We start from the raw sequence: 12,631 nt of genomic DNA on the forward strand, positions 1-12,631 counted from the left end.
CTTCTCTCAAGGAGATGCCCAAGAATCTGGATTCCATAGGTAACAAACCTCCAGACCTCGGAGTGGGCGGGTGGGGACTCCTCAGTGTTCAATGTTGCAGGTGGAGAATATATATAGTTTTGTACAGTTTTATAGTTTTATGCCTGGTCGGAGGGTGCCATGGCACACCAGCAGGGGTAGGAGGTCCCGTTTTTTAGGGGGTGTCTCCCGTGGGATAGAGTGGAAGGAAGTTTGAACTCTGCTCACTTGTTTGCATGGAGTAAACTGCGAGGCTTTGTTGTGGGGGAGGGGACTCCCATCCGCTTGGTGGTGGATTTTGTACCTTTTGGTTGTATTTTTCGGGTCGCAGCTCACCTCAGGAAGGTTGAAGTGCACGCTTCAATCTTCTCTCTTGGCTCTGCTCCAAACCATCAGCCAACTTGCTAAACTTCTGTCCCTCAAGCCTCCTTCTGGACGGGAGCTTCTTCAAAAAGCTGGCTGCAGTCCGCCATCTTGGCTCCGCCCCCAAATTGTAGATAAAATTAATAGACTCAGATTACTTACTGGGTGGTTCTAAGATTAAATGTTTATTTTTTAACATTAGTATAGCCTAAAACCTAGTTTATAATTTTTTCTCTTGAAAACAGTTCTATTTATGTTTGAACTATTTTTTCCACCATCTTTCAAATTAGGATCAAGGGGAAATGTTTCCCCATGTAAATATAGCAAAATATAAATGTATTTTTAAAAAGTAGAAAATATCATAATGGTCAAAATTGTATTAATGGCTAAGCATTTATTACAGATATTTTGGAAATTAAAAGGAAGCCAGAGATGCTTGGTGCCTGTAGCTCAGTGGTTAGGGCACCAGCCACATGCACCAGGGCTGGTGGGTTCGAATCCAGCCAGGGCCTACTAAACAAAAAAATACCCAGGTTTTGTGGTGGGCTCCTGTAGTCCCAGCTACTTGGGAGGCTGAGGTAAGAGAATTGCTTGAGCCCAAGAGTTTGAGGTTGCTGTGAGCTATGATGCCAAAGCACTGTATAGAGGGCCACGTAATGAGACTCTGTCTCAAAAAAAAAAAAAAAAAGGAAGACAGAGAACATTCTGGATGTTCCCCCCTCTGTCTTTTCAATTAACTCCTCCCCCATTAATTCGACTCTATTCCAAGCATATAAAAGAGCTAGGGCTATAAAGACAAATAAGATATAGTTTCTGACATAAACGTGTTTAACAAAAAAAAAAAATTGAAAAATTAAAAATAATGGTAGGAATAGCTGCCATCTAATTAATTTGTGCTAAGAGCTATATAAGAATAATCTTATTTAATCTTCAGTATGTTCACTGTCCTTTACTCCCCATTGCAGTGTCCTCCCTCCTCTCTTAAATCAACTTAGATCCCCTGCGTCATCCTCAGTTCACTTCTCTTTTTATTCTTGGTACTCATCAAGAGAAGCCCCTGTTCTCCACCCTACCTGCTCCGTGCCTGCACATATGCAGCCATGTGTGGCTGGGGGAACATCCACATCCATGCTGACTAGTCTCTCCTTAAATTTATGGCCACTATCTGAAGGGAATCTTTAGTGCTGCCACATAATTGTACCATATTTCCCTAGTCCCTTGACTCTCCTGGAAAATGATTTCATACCAACTCCTCCTTCCCTCTCCCAACACTTTCTCTCCTAGTCAGTCTTAGCTGATGGCAGAGAAAATAGTGCAATCAGAGGACAGATTCCCAGGAAGTAGTCCCAGCTACCTGCCTCTGCGCTAGTACACTCATCTCTTTGGTGACTGTGGTGGAACTAGTCTTGATTCTAGTTGAGGGCGAGGCCTCTAGTCAAACACCAGATGTCACCTGTGCTGCCTGTTCTAGAACGTCCACAGAGCAACTGTCCCATTTCTTTCCTACCTCATAAAGTTTCTTTTCCTTATTGAATCAGCCCCATTGACATACAACCATGCTCTTAAATTAGATTCCTCCTTCTCTGCTGGCTGCTGCTTTATTTCTCTGTCCCTGTTTGCAATCAGATTCTTTGAAAGAGCTGTCTACAATAGATGTCTTCAATTTCCACTTGGATTTGTTCTTGAAAACACTATAATGAGTTTTTGCCCCCACAATTCCATACAGAGTAGGTACTAAGTAAACATTACTTGAATAATTTAGTACACCAACAAAATAAAATAAAACAAATCACTTTGAGGTGGGTATTAAGATACTCATTTTATAAGTGCTATGGTCAAGGTCTTCTGTTTTTTTTTTATTATTTTGTATTTTTTTAAATTTTAGATTAATATGAGGGTGCAAACAATTAGGTTGGAGGTGAAGTTCCTGTTGTCATTGTGTACCGCACCCAGGAGATGTGCCATATACCCTTACATTGTGTTCATTAGGTGGGAGCACACCTCCTCTGTCCCCTCCCTGTGGCTGCTCCCTGAAACTTGAATTGAATCGAGTTTTTCTCTTGTGTGACATGTATTAATTTGGACCACAGCAGTGTTTTTCATCCACTCATTAATTCTCAGTTCTCACCTTCCTTGACTTTTGCTTACAAAGAAACACGTTATCTTCCTTGAGTTCATTTTGCTTCTTGACCTTTGGAATACCATCCTCTCACAGTGTTCCTTCATCTCACTGCCCACTCTCCTGCTTTTTCTCCTATTTGCTCATCTCCCCAGGATGCCTACTTGCCTCAGACCTCCTGTCTACACTCACTTCTTTCGTCATTTCATCCAGCATTGCTGCTTGTAATAACACCTATAAGCTGACAACTCTCAAATTTCTGATCCAGATCTTCACTTAGATTTCTAATTGGGAACATCCACTGGCCTGCTGAACATTTCACTTGGATGTTAATAGGAACATCCACAGACACATTCCTCAGCATTCCCGCTAATCCCATTCCAAAATGTTCCCCATCTCATTTATGTGCCTTTAAGTTCATAGTTGCTCAAGTGAAAAACATGTTGTGTGATCCTTGATTCTTCTTTTTCTCCCCCTCCAGTCAGACCCATCAGCAAATACTATTGGCTGTATGTTAAAAAATATTCACTATCTGACAATTTCTCATTATTTCTGCTGTTATTTGGTTCAAGCTACATCATCTCACACGTCTTCTGTGACCTCTGTCTGTAAAATTCCACCTCATACTCAATGCATTTGAATAACTCTTACCTCCCTTTCCCTGTTTTATTTATCTCCAGAGTACTTACCATCATTTTAAATACTGCACATTTTATTTTTTTATTCTTGATTCATCTCTTTCCCCAAAATGTAAGCTTTATGAGGGCATGGATTTTATCTGGTTTGTACAAATATGTGTATCCCTAGTGCCTAGGTACTCATCGTGGGTACTCGATAAACATTACATGAATGAAGTAATAAATCATCATGAAAACACTGTGAGGTAGATAAGACCCTTATTTTAGAGATGAGAAAACCAAGGCTTAGAAAGTCAAAGTAATTTGCTGAAGGGCATAGAAACAGGTGAGTGAGCTGGAATGTGGGCCGAGGTTCCTTTCACTCCCAAGTCTAGAACTTGAAACAGTACACCATTCTGGATTCAAGCCCATACTTCTCCCTTGAAACTCCGTATCAATTATTATCAGCATTTTTAATGAAATTCTTTAAATTAACACAAAGCTTTTGTTCTTCCGCATAAGCTTTGATCACATCTTTCAAAGCCACAGCCCTCCAATCTGTACTCAGGTACAAATCTACTCTACTGAGCCCATAGGTTACCTTGGAATTTTCAGATCGTACCTTACTAGCAAAGCGATTCTTCACAATCGTATATCCAATGGAAGGGGGGAATCAGAGACTGACCAAACCTAAGTTTTCTTTTTGTATGTTCTGTTGTCCTGTTTAAACAAAGATACAAAAAAAAAAAAAAAACCCACAAAAACAAAGATTGGTGAGGGCAGTCCCTGATCCCCACCCCTCTCTGGGATATGGCGGTTAAATTCACATGCTCTGAAATCTAAAGTCAGGAAACTCTTAAGAAGCCATAGAGAAACAAAGATAGAAACTTTAAAAATCTAGATTCTAACTACGTGCCCTTTAGTTACAGAAAAGTTCTTATTGTACCTATTAATCTTACTTCAGATACAATTCTTTAAGTTCTTACTTTGACTCACCTCGGAATTATTAAGCAACGTGCATACACAAGGCTTTATTTCAGGCACTCAGTGAATAAAACATTTACAGAACCTGCCTTTAAGGAGCACATATTCTAGTGAGGGGAAGAAGGATAATATCTGATAATAAATTAATATTTCATGTAATAAAAATATTATGAAGATAAATAAAGCAGGCAAGGGAGCTAGCAAGTCACCGATGGTACTCTTGAATAAAGATATAAAACAAACTCCATGAGATTTGGGACATTATCATCATCATTATTATTATTCATTTCTGTAATACTGGCACCTATAAAAAATAATGGCATGTAGTAAGTACAAGGGACATATTTTCTGACCATTATGAGAATGAATGAATGAGAGAGAGATGGTGAAGGGAGCCCAGTTAGAGGTTACTGCAGTGCTCTAGGTGATATCTGATGGTGGCTGTACTCAAGGAGAAACTCTGCAAATGGTGAGGAGAGACCATAGTCTGGAAATATTTAAAAGATAGAAACAATAGCATTTGCTGAAAGATTGGATATGGAGTGTGGGAGTGTGATTGAAGCAAAGAAGTCAAGAATAGTGCAAACCTTTGGCCCGAGCAAAGCATTGATTGAGGTATGGAAGTCTGGGGATATGGCAAGTTTGGTGGCCAAAATTAAGTTTCTCTGGGACTGTAAATCAAGTCTCTAACTCTGTGTCTTCCTCTCTCTCTTTCATAGTTTCCTGAGAGACTTAAAGCCAAGTACTGCTGTGTATCCAAGGAAAACCATTTAGAACCATTTTACTGTAGAAAACACCCATGCTGGTTCCACTCCTCTCTTTTGGCCAGACACAGAGGCTGCCTTCTTATTCTTGGAATAAGCCAAGGAAGGCTTTTTCCTTCAGATTCATCTTAGATGTGTTATTTTGATTTAAGAAAGTAAAAGATGATTGAAGAGGACAAAACAAGGACAAAATAGTGTTTTTTGTACATTTCTGATGATGGAAACAGCTTGAATGGATTAGCTGGTTATTATGTGTTCCTGTTTGTGGCTTGTCACAGCAGTCCGGGAGCCCATCACAATTCCCATTCTGCATGGCCTCTTGCATGCAAACCTGACCTCAAGAAGTTTAACCAAGTCTTGTAATTTGAAGCCATACATATAGACACACACAAAATCATCAAGTGATCAAAAATAATGGTATAAATCTATTTAGTAAAAAGTGTTCTGGATTATAATGACAGTAGCAGAGATGACTCAGATGCAGAATACTCTGTACCCTCTGTGTATTTTGGGGTTTTTAAAGAAAAATTTGCAAGATCCCTTCCAGCAAGTTTGGGGCAGTAAAATCTCTGGGAAAGACAGAGAGAACTCTGCAGGGTTCCATACTATGTAGTTAATTTTTCTTTTACTCTGTTCTAAATATAATCCTCATTTGCATGCCAATCCCCAGAATGCTTTGTAATTTCACAACTCTTGGCTAGTGGTCTCAGTACTTACGCTGTAAGAACAAAGCAAAATGTTTAGGGCGTGCCTTTGGCTCAGTCTTTTTTTTCCCCTGTGTTTTGGAAAAAAGTATAGGGAGGTGACCTTTGCTTGGCATTCAGTCTCCTTTCCAGTGATCACAGAAATAAAGTGGCGATTGCTGTGGACTCTTCTTGTAAAGACTGCATTCAGCCCAGCTACCCAAGAATAACCAGAAGCTTGGATTAACTCACTTTGACAGGGAGTGTTTAAGGGCGGAGGGAGGGGATGTCCTTAGATTATGTGAACAGGCCGGTTCATTTCAGGTTTAAGGAAAGCTCAAGCTGGAGTATTCTGTACCCTCTTTCTGTGGATACTTTATATAGCTTCTCTAAGGCAAATAAGCCTTCAATTTAGTGACAAGATGTTCCAACGTGTGATCAGTGGCCTGCCTTATAGAAATGGGAATTCAAGATACCTAACGGACCTAGTCAAGCTTGGACATCTACAGAATTTCTGTTGAGCAGGATATTAGGATTTGGAAGTGGGGATGGTACATGGAGACTCATCTTAAAAGGGTTTTATAATTTGTTCATAACAGGCCAATTTTTGTTATTTCAATTGTATGAGATTATTTTTTTCAGGAGCATTAAGGAAGCTTTCCCCACCTCAGCCTCACCACTCAGACCCCACAGTGGCTTCTCCAAATAAGACACCATAGTCTAGGGTTGAAAGACCTTGTTTTTGCTTCTAGTAACACACTAACCTTTGTCAGTTCTTCCTAAAGTAAACTCAGGATCGTGAGCAGTGCACGGGAGAGGGAGCGGTCGCAGTACTGCTCAAAATCCACGGCTGCGTACCAGGAACGTGCCTGCCTTTTGCTTTCCCGCTCTACAGGTGTTTTCTACTTTTCACTCGCAGAGCAGCATTAATACCCATTCTTCGATTCTGAGAGCCAGGCTATGGAGTTTCTTTAAAAATATATATTTGAAAAACACAGAGAATGGTTGGTGTTGACCGATGCCGTGCCCCTCGCTGCCCTGCGAGAACTAATCTTTGCTTTGCAGTTTTTAATATGTATTTTCATGGTCTCAGGATCCCCGCAGGCCGGCCAGGCTGCTCCGAGTCCGCCCAGTTCTCGGCTCTCGGAGGGACCGCGCCGCTCTTCACGGAGCCGGCGACCAGGGGAGGCGGCGCCCGGCCCTTCGCTCTAACAAAGGCGGCGGCCGCGCATTCAGCCCGCGCGGTGGCGGAGGACAGGGTTTCGGGAGGGAAGTCCGAGGCCATGTCCTTTCTGAACCTGGGAGGTGAAGGTGGGAAATAGATCGAGGCTGATCCGAGGCGTTATCTCCCGTAGGGGTTTGGCTTAGAGGCCGGGGCGGGGGATGGGGGCGTCGTTAGCGCCTCGGCGCTCCGGCTGCTGCAGCCTGCCCGCCCCGAAAAGTCCCTCGCGCCCCCTGGTGGCGGTGAGCAGGCTGGCTTGGCTGCACTCGAGAGTCAGGAAAAAAAAAAAAAAAAAGAAAGAAAGAAAAAGAAAAAGTGGGTGAGGCAGATGCAAAGAGGAAAATCAATAGGGATAAGTGAGAAGAGGGAGGAGTCGCAGATCAGCCATTCTTGTCTTATGGGGTCCCAGCTGGCACCGCAAAAGAATAAAAAAAACAAAACCCGGGCGTGAACGCGAGTGGAGGAGGGTGTGTGTGGCGGGGGGGTTCGGGGTGAAAGGGGGACCAGGGAGATTTACTATTGTCTCTGGCAGCCGCCGCGGGAGCCGGGGAGGGGGCGGAGGCGAGAGGAGGCGGCGGCCGCGGCCAGCGCACCATTCACTCCACCTGATCTCGGGGCGCTGCGCGCTGAGGAAGGCGCGAGCGAGCAGGAGCAGAAGGAGGGAGGGAGGCAGCTGCTGCAGCCACCGTCGCCACCATGTCCTACCAAGGCAAGAAGAACATCCCGCGGATCACGGTGAGTTCAGGCGCCGGGCGCCGCCGCCTGGGTCCCTCCCTGGATAGCGCGCTGCCTGCTGCGCCGCGGGAGGAGACGGCTTGGATCCCGCTGGCTTCCCTTGCTGGGTCCCCGGGGAGGGACAGGGACCCGGGGTCCGGGTGGTGGAGAGCAGCGGTCAGTCCAGCTGGCGCGGCGGGCGCCACGCTGACTGAGCGACCCTGGGGCTTGGGGGAAAGAAAACAAAGAGAAAACCCAAACAGTGGCGCAGAGAACTTTGGATTATTTATCCTTCTTTCCCACCGCCAGTAGTTAAGAGTGCAGGGCTCACGGCTCTTCCTGGACCCCAGGACCGCCTGGGTTGTCGGTGTGTGCTGGCCCGGGTTGAGGTGTGCTTTTTTGTTTAAGGATCTTTTTTGCTGGGCGAGGTATGGAGAATGACACCTTTCCCCAGGAGTATTGGCTGCCCGACCGCACCCCTCTCAGAGCTCCAGCCCTAGGGCTCTGCCCGCTGCGCCGCGAGGGTGGTGGGGTGTCTGGACTACCTGTCCTCGCCATGTCCCCTTCTCTCCTCCATTCAGCTCGATTCATGTTTCGGTATGTCATATTTGGGACTATGCAGTAAACGTGGCTGCAGTGATTAACTTTTTGCCCTCGATGCATTTTACATTTTTCATTTCATTTTTCCCCTTGATCCCAAGAAAGCCCCAGTTTTCAAGGCAGATTTTACTTTGCTGTCCAAGGCGCACGCTGTGTGCATGCCGTGTCCAACCCATTGTGTGCAAGACAGAGCCACAGCAGCCGGCGGGTGTCAGATGGGCTGGGTATGCGCCCAGGGCAGGGTGGAGAGTGAACGTGCCATTATCAGGTACCGAAGCCGGGTAATCCCCAGCATACAGGCAAAGCATTCTCCTGAGTGAAATAACGCGCCCCAGCCTGGGATTCCCTGGTGGTGCGCTCAGATGGTAACCACCGAATAGTAAGGATATATGGCAGGCCAGGATGGGCATTTAAAGAAAACCTCAAAAAAAAAAAAAAAACCTGACATATGTTAATTTAGCACAAAACTGTGCAATTGTGCTTTGTCTCTAGTGAACAGGATGGAGTGTGTGTGTGCGTGGGGGAATGGGTGGCTACTCCATCTTTGCAAGGCGAACAAAGGAAGAGATCAGCTGGCCCCTGGGAGACTCTGTCTGCAGCCGCCCCAGGGCACAGTTTTACCTGCTACAGTAGTTAATTTGCAGGGGTCAGCCAGGTTTTGTTGTGGGCATGGGTCTGTTTGCACTTGTTCTGCTGTGCTTGGAACACCCTGTGGGTTTGCAATTGAAATGCAGGACCTTCAACTCCACAGACAGGAATAAGCTTCTATTGCCCCTAGTCCACCTCATTGTCAAGTGGTTTGTTTTCATTGCAGCATCATACCTTATACACACACCTGAGCTGCACTTCACACAAATGTACTCCACTCCTCCCAGCTGTCCAGCTGTCCAGCTACTCCTAGGGAAGAAACACTCCCCAGGGAGAAGAGTTGAGGGGCAGTTGAGGGGCAGGGATCTTTTTGCTTTGGGTTTAAAACAGCCCTCCTTTATGGTACCACAACATGATACCATTCACTTTCCATTATTGAAGAAATATTGTGGGCCTTTTACAATGCACACTTTTTCAGTGCCGATTGTTTTGTCTTTGCAAAGAGCTGTGAAAGGTATCATTTTAAAAAGCTGATTGAGACAAAAGCTCATTTTTTATACTTATCTGCCTAACTCATGAGGGAGATGGGGCTGTTATATGCCGGAGGTATATGCTAAAGGTATGCTGCAAGTGTATGCCCCTTGCGAGCTTTACACCCAGTATGCATGTGTCAGTTTTCCTGTTTGGCATATAAGAAGAGAACCTATATTTTTTTCTCCTGGACTGCAGCGGTTGTTCTTATGGACTCAGCTTCTGACATGACATTGAGGGCCACGCCCATTCTTCTAGGTATCATTTAAGCCACCTTTAAGGAAAAAATAAAGAAATTCAGCTTTCATAACTTGCTTTCAAAGCCCCAGTAAATGTAGTGGCTCCCTAATCCCAGGGCCAGATTTGCAGTGGGTTCCCTTTTGTTTCTGTTTCAATGATCTTCCCTGGGGTACATCCTTCATTTTCAGTGCAGCTTCCATCCTTTCTTTCTGTGCATGGGGCGTGGTGCTGCATAGCAGCCTCTGCCTGGAAGCTGGGGCTGTGTTTCCAGCACCAGTAACAGGAGTAGTCAGTGGTTGTCATTTTCTTCAAGCCAGGCTATCTCCTATTCATTGTTAAAACCAGGGGGATAAAAGAAAGGGCATGGCGGGAGAGGGGTGTTGGTCTTTTGGGATAAGGAATTCATTTTTCAGTATTTTTTTTAGCTTTGTGTGTGTGTGTTTCCAAGAACTAGAATTCCGTTTTAGAATAAAGTATTTTTGTTTATCTCCATGCCTATAGAAGATAATGGTCATATATATACCATAGGGTTGAGAGGCCCCTCCTCCATGTAAAGACATAAAAATATGGACACAGGTGTACGTATATAGAAAATATGATTAAAGTTCTAAATGTAACATGTTTCTCCTACTGTCAATTCAAATACACTTTTAATTGGTAATGTTACGGAATTTGAATTTAATTTCCTATGTCATCTCTATTCCCTTCTGGGAAGGCTGCCCCACCCAGTAGCTGAAGTGTCACTACAGTTTGAGGACTGATGGGGGCAGTCTTTCTTGGCTCTGTACCCTTTGCCTCCCTAGGCATCACTACCCTCTGCCACCATTTTTGGGCCAGAGTAGGGTTGGGGTGGGGGTTGTTTGTTTCCCTTCCACCTATTTTTGCTTACTCTCCTAATATTAAAGCGTTTTTACTATCCTGTTTTTATTGAATTTTCTGGGGAGAATTGGCCTGGCCTTTCCCTGTGGGCAAGTCAGTCCTCAGATCTTTATTTGTTCCTTCTCAGATCACCTGTGTGGATTATCTGCTCTCTATCTCAACATTATCCCTTTCTTTCAAATGACAGGAACTGGCAGTTTGGGGGATTGGATCAGACAGGGGACCTTGAATCTTCACTGTGTAGCATAGTGCCTGGCTCACAGATACCTAATGATTAGCAGTTAAATGAATGAATGAATTCAAAGTTGTTCCTAATAATAACAGCTGATGCCTAAGTCTTCATTTTTTTGTATGTCAGGTATTGTGCTGTGTGCCTTGCATGCACTGTGTCATTGAATTCTTGAATCAGTTGAAAGGTTCTATAGTTATCCCTATTTTATAGATTAAGAGAAAACTTAGAAAACCAAATGTCATTTGTTTAGGGTCAGATATAAAATAAGTGATAGGGGCAGGGCTCAAACCTACGTGTCCAGTTGAAATCAAAGTGCATCTGCATCACCAGCACCCTCCTTTTGGTGTCTTTGCTTCTGCCTTCACTGTTCCTTGGCCTCAGAAGGGCAAATGGTTACAAACTTATCTCCACTGCTGGAAGAACCTGTGATGAAGCAAATTTTTTTTGCCACCATCAACCAATCCCTAATGTGGTCTCTTGTATCTTTGGTAGTAAGTAAATATAAGAAAATTCTGAGGAATAGTAACCACCTTATAAATTGTACAAGTAGAAAATTTTAATGTTACTGTTTTCCTTTGATATTAGCTACAATTGAAGCTGACCACAGGAGTAGTCAGGGCCCTGACACTTACTGGAACCTTCACAAATACCCATTTCCAATTAAGGAAAGTGAAACATAGGTGGAGTCAGTTATCCAGAGTTGCAGAATTTGGAGGCCGAGCTAGAAATCAAACCCAGGTCTTATCCAACTTCAGCATCTCTCACTGGCACCTGCCTCTGAGCTTTTGAAAGGTATGGATAAAGAGCTCTAGGGAGTTCTCTCTAAGACATAAATTACAGAGAAGTGGGTTTTTGTGACTGCGGTACTACCATGTTTCCCAGAAAATAAGACACTGTCTTACATTTATTTTTTCTCAAGAAGACAAATTAGGGCTTATTTTGAGGGGATGTCTGTTCCAAAATGCATGGTGTGGCTATGCAGTGTATCTGCATGAATAGGTCTCATTATTGGGGTAGGGCTTATATTTAATAAATGCATAGGAATCCTGCTAGGGCTTATTTTTGGGTAGGTCTTATTTTGGAGAAAACATGGTAGTTCGACTTTTGTAACTACTGTCTTGTAGATAGTGCAGTTGCATTGTGTTGCAAGTTGGGACATTTGGGAATTGCTGGAAGGATATGACCGACCTGGAAAGTTCAATCTAGGGCATGCAGTCAGACTTCTGTGATCTCACTCGAAAGGGTATGATTGTGAGTGTTGTGTGTGCCATGGGATTTTTTTAAGAAAGGGGCCTTATGAACTGGAGGAACACCCAGATCTCTGCAACCCTTGAGCTGGGGCCTTGAACTAGAATAGAACCCGAGGAAGAGAAAAGTGCAACCCAACCACTAGATCTGCACATTCCTCCTCTTGCTTCAGTGTGTGTCTCAAGAATGGGAGGAAAATATTAGGGCATGGAGGATTAGAGTTTGGGAGACCAAAAGTAAAAAAGTCACCCAAAACTAGCTCTGTATGAGGAATGAACATGTCAGAGTAAAAGAGGGAAGAAAAGTATCAAATACTGAGGAATGGAAGGCAGCTTAGATATCTGATGATGGAAATCTCAGTCTAGGCCCTGCCTGGGGTGTTCATCTGGTACTTCATATTTTGAGCAGGTATGTGGTGACTCCCAGCCAGGTTATTTCTTTTTCTCAAATACTAACAAAATGCTTCAGGTGTAGAAAGAAATCTGAAAAACAGTAGCTGTGACTGCGCCAGCTAGGCACTGGGGAGAATTCTGAAGAAAGTGATTTCTGGAAAGAATTCATGTCTATGTGGCAGAATTGTCAGTTTATGAATAAAAATTTATCTGACTGGCCTATTGAGAGACTCAAGTGAAGTAATGATCATATGATCATATATAAAGTGGTTGGTGAACCCTGACTGTATTCCAGATAGAATACTTTGGTTGATAAAATCTCAACTAGCTTGGAATGTGAAAATTAGCACAGTAATTGCCATGTGAGTTGTATTTCATTTATGCTAGTTTTGAGCCTAGGGCCTTGTGAAGCATGTATAATTCACAGGTCTCTTGAC

General features: G+C 43.8%; 1 protein-coding gene across 2 annotated transcripts in view; it reads left to right on the forward strand.

Annotated features, from left to right (window-relative positions):
- DPYSL3 (dihydropyrimidinase like 3) overlaps positions 1 to 12,631 on the forward strand; it is a 123,997-nt gene that overhangs the window by 58,986 nt on the left and 52,380 nt on the right. The window contains exon 1 of one of the 2 annotated variants that reach the window (XM_003782065.2): positions 7,338 to 7,505. The exons of the other annotated variant lie outside the window; for it this stretch is intronic. Coding sequence (XP_003782113.1) covers positions 7,467 to 7,505 — 39 coding nt within the window. The 5' untranslated portion in view covers positions 7,338 to 7,466. Of the gene's footprint in view, positions 1 to 7,337; positions 7,506 to 12,631 lie in introns of those variants that run through there. 2 annotated transcript variants of the gene reach the window in all.

This window comes from Otolemur garnettii, unplaced genomic scaffold, assembly GCF_000181295.1.
Source record: "Otolemur garnettii isolate 467f Iridium unplaced genomic scaffold, OtoGar3 scaffold00003, whole genome shotgun sequence".
NCBI classification, from domain to species: domain Eukaryota; kingdom Metazoa; phylum Chordata; class Mammalia; order Primates; family Galagidae; genus Otolemur; species Otolemur garnettii.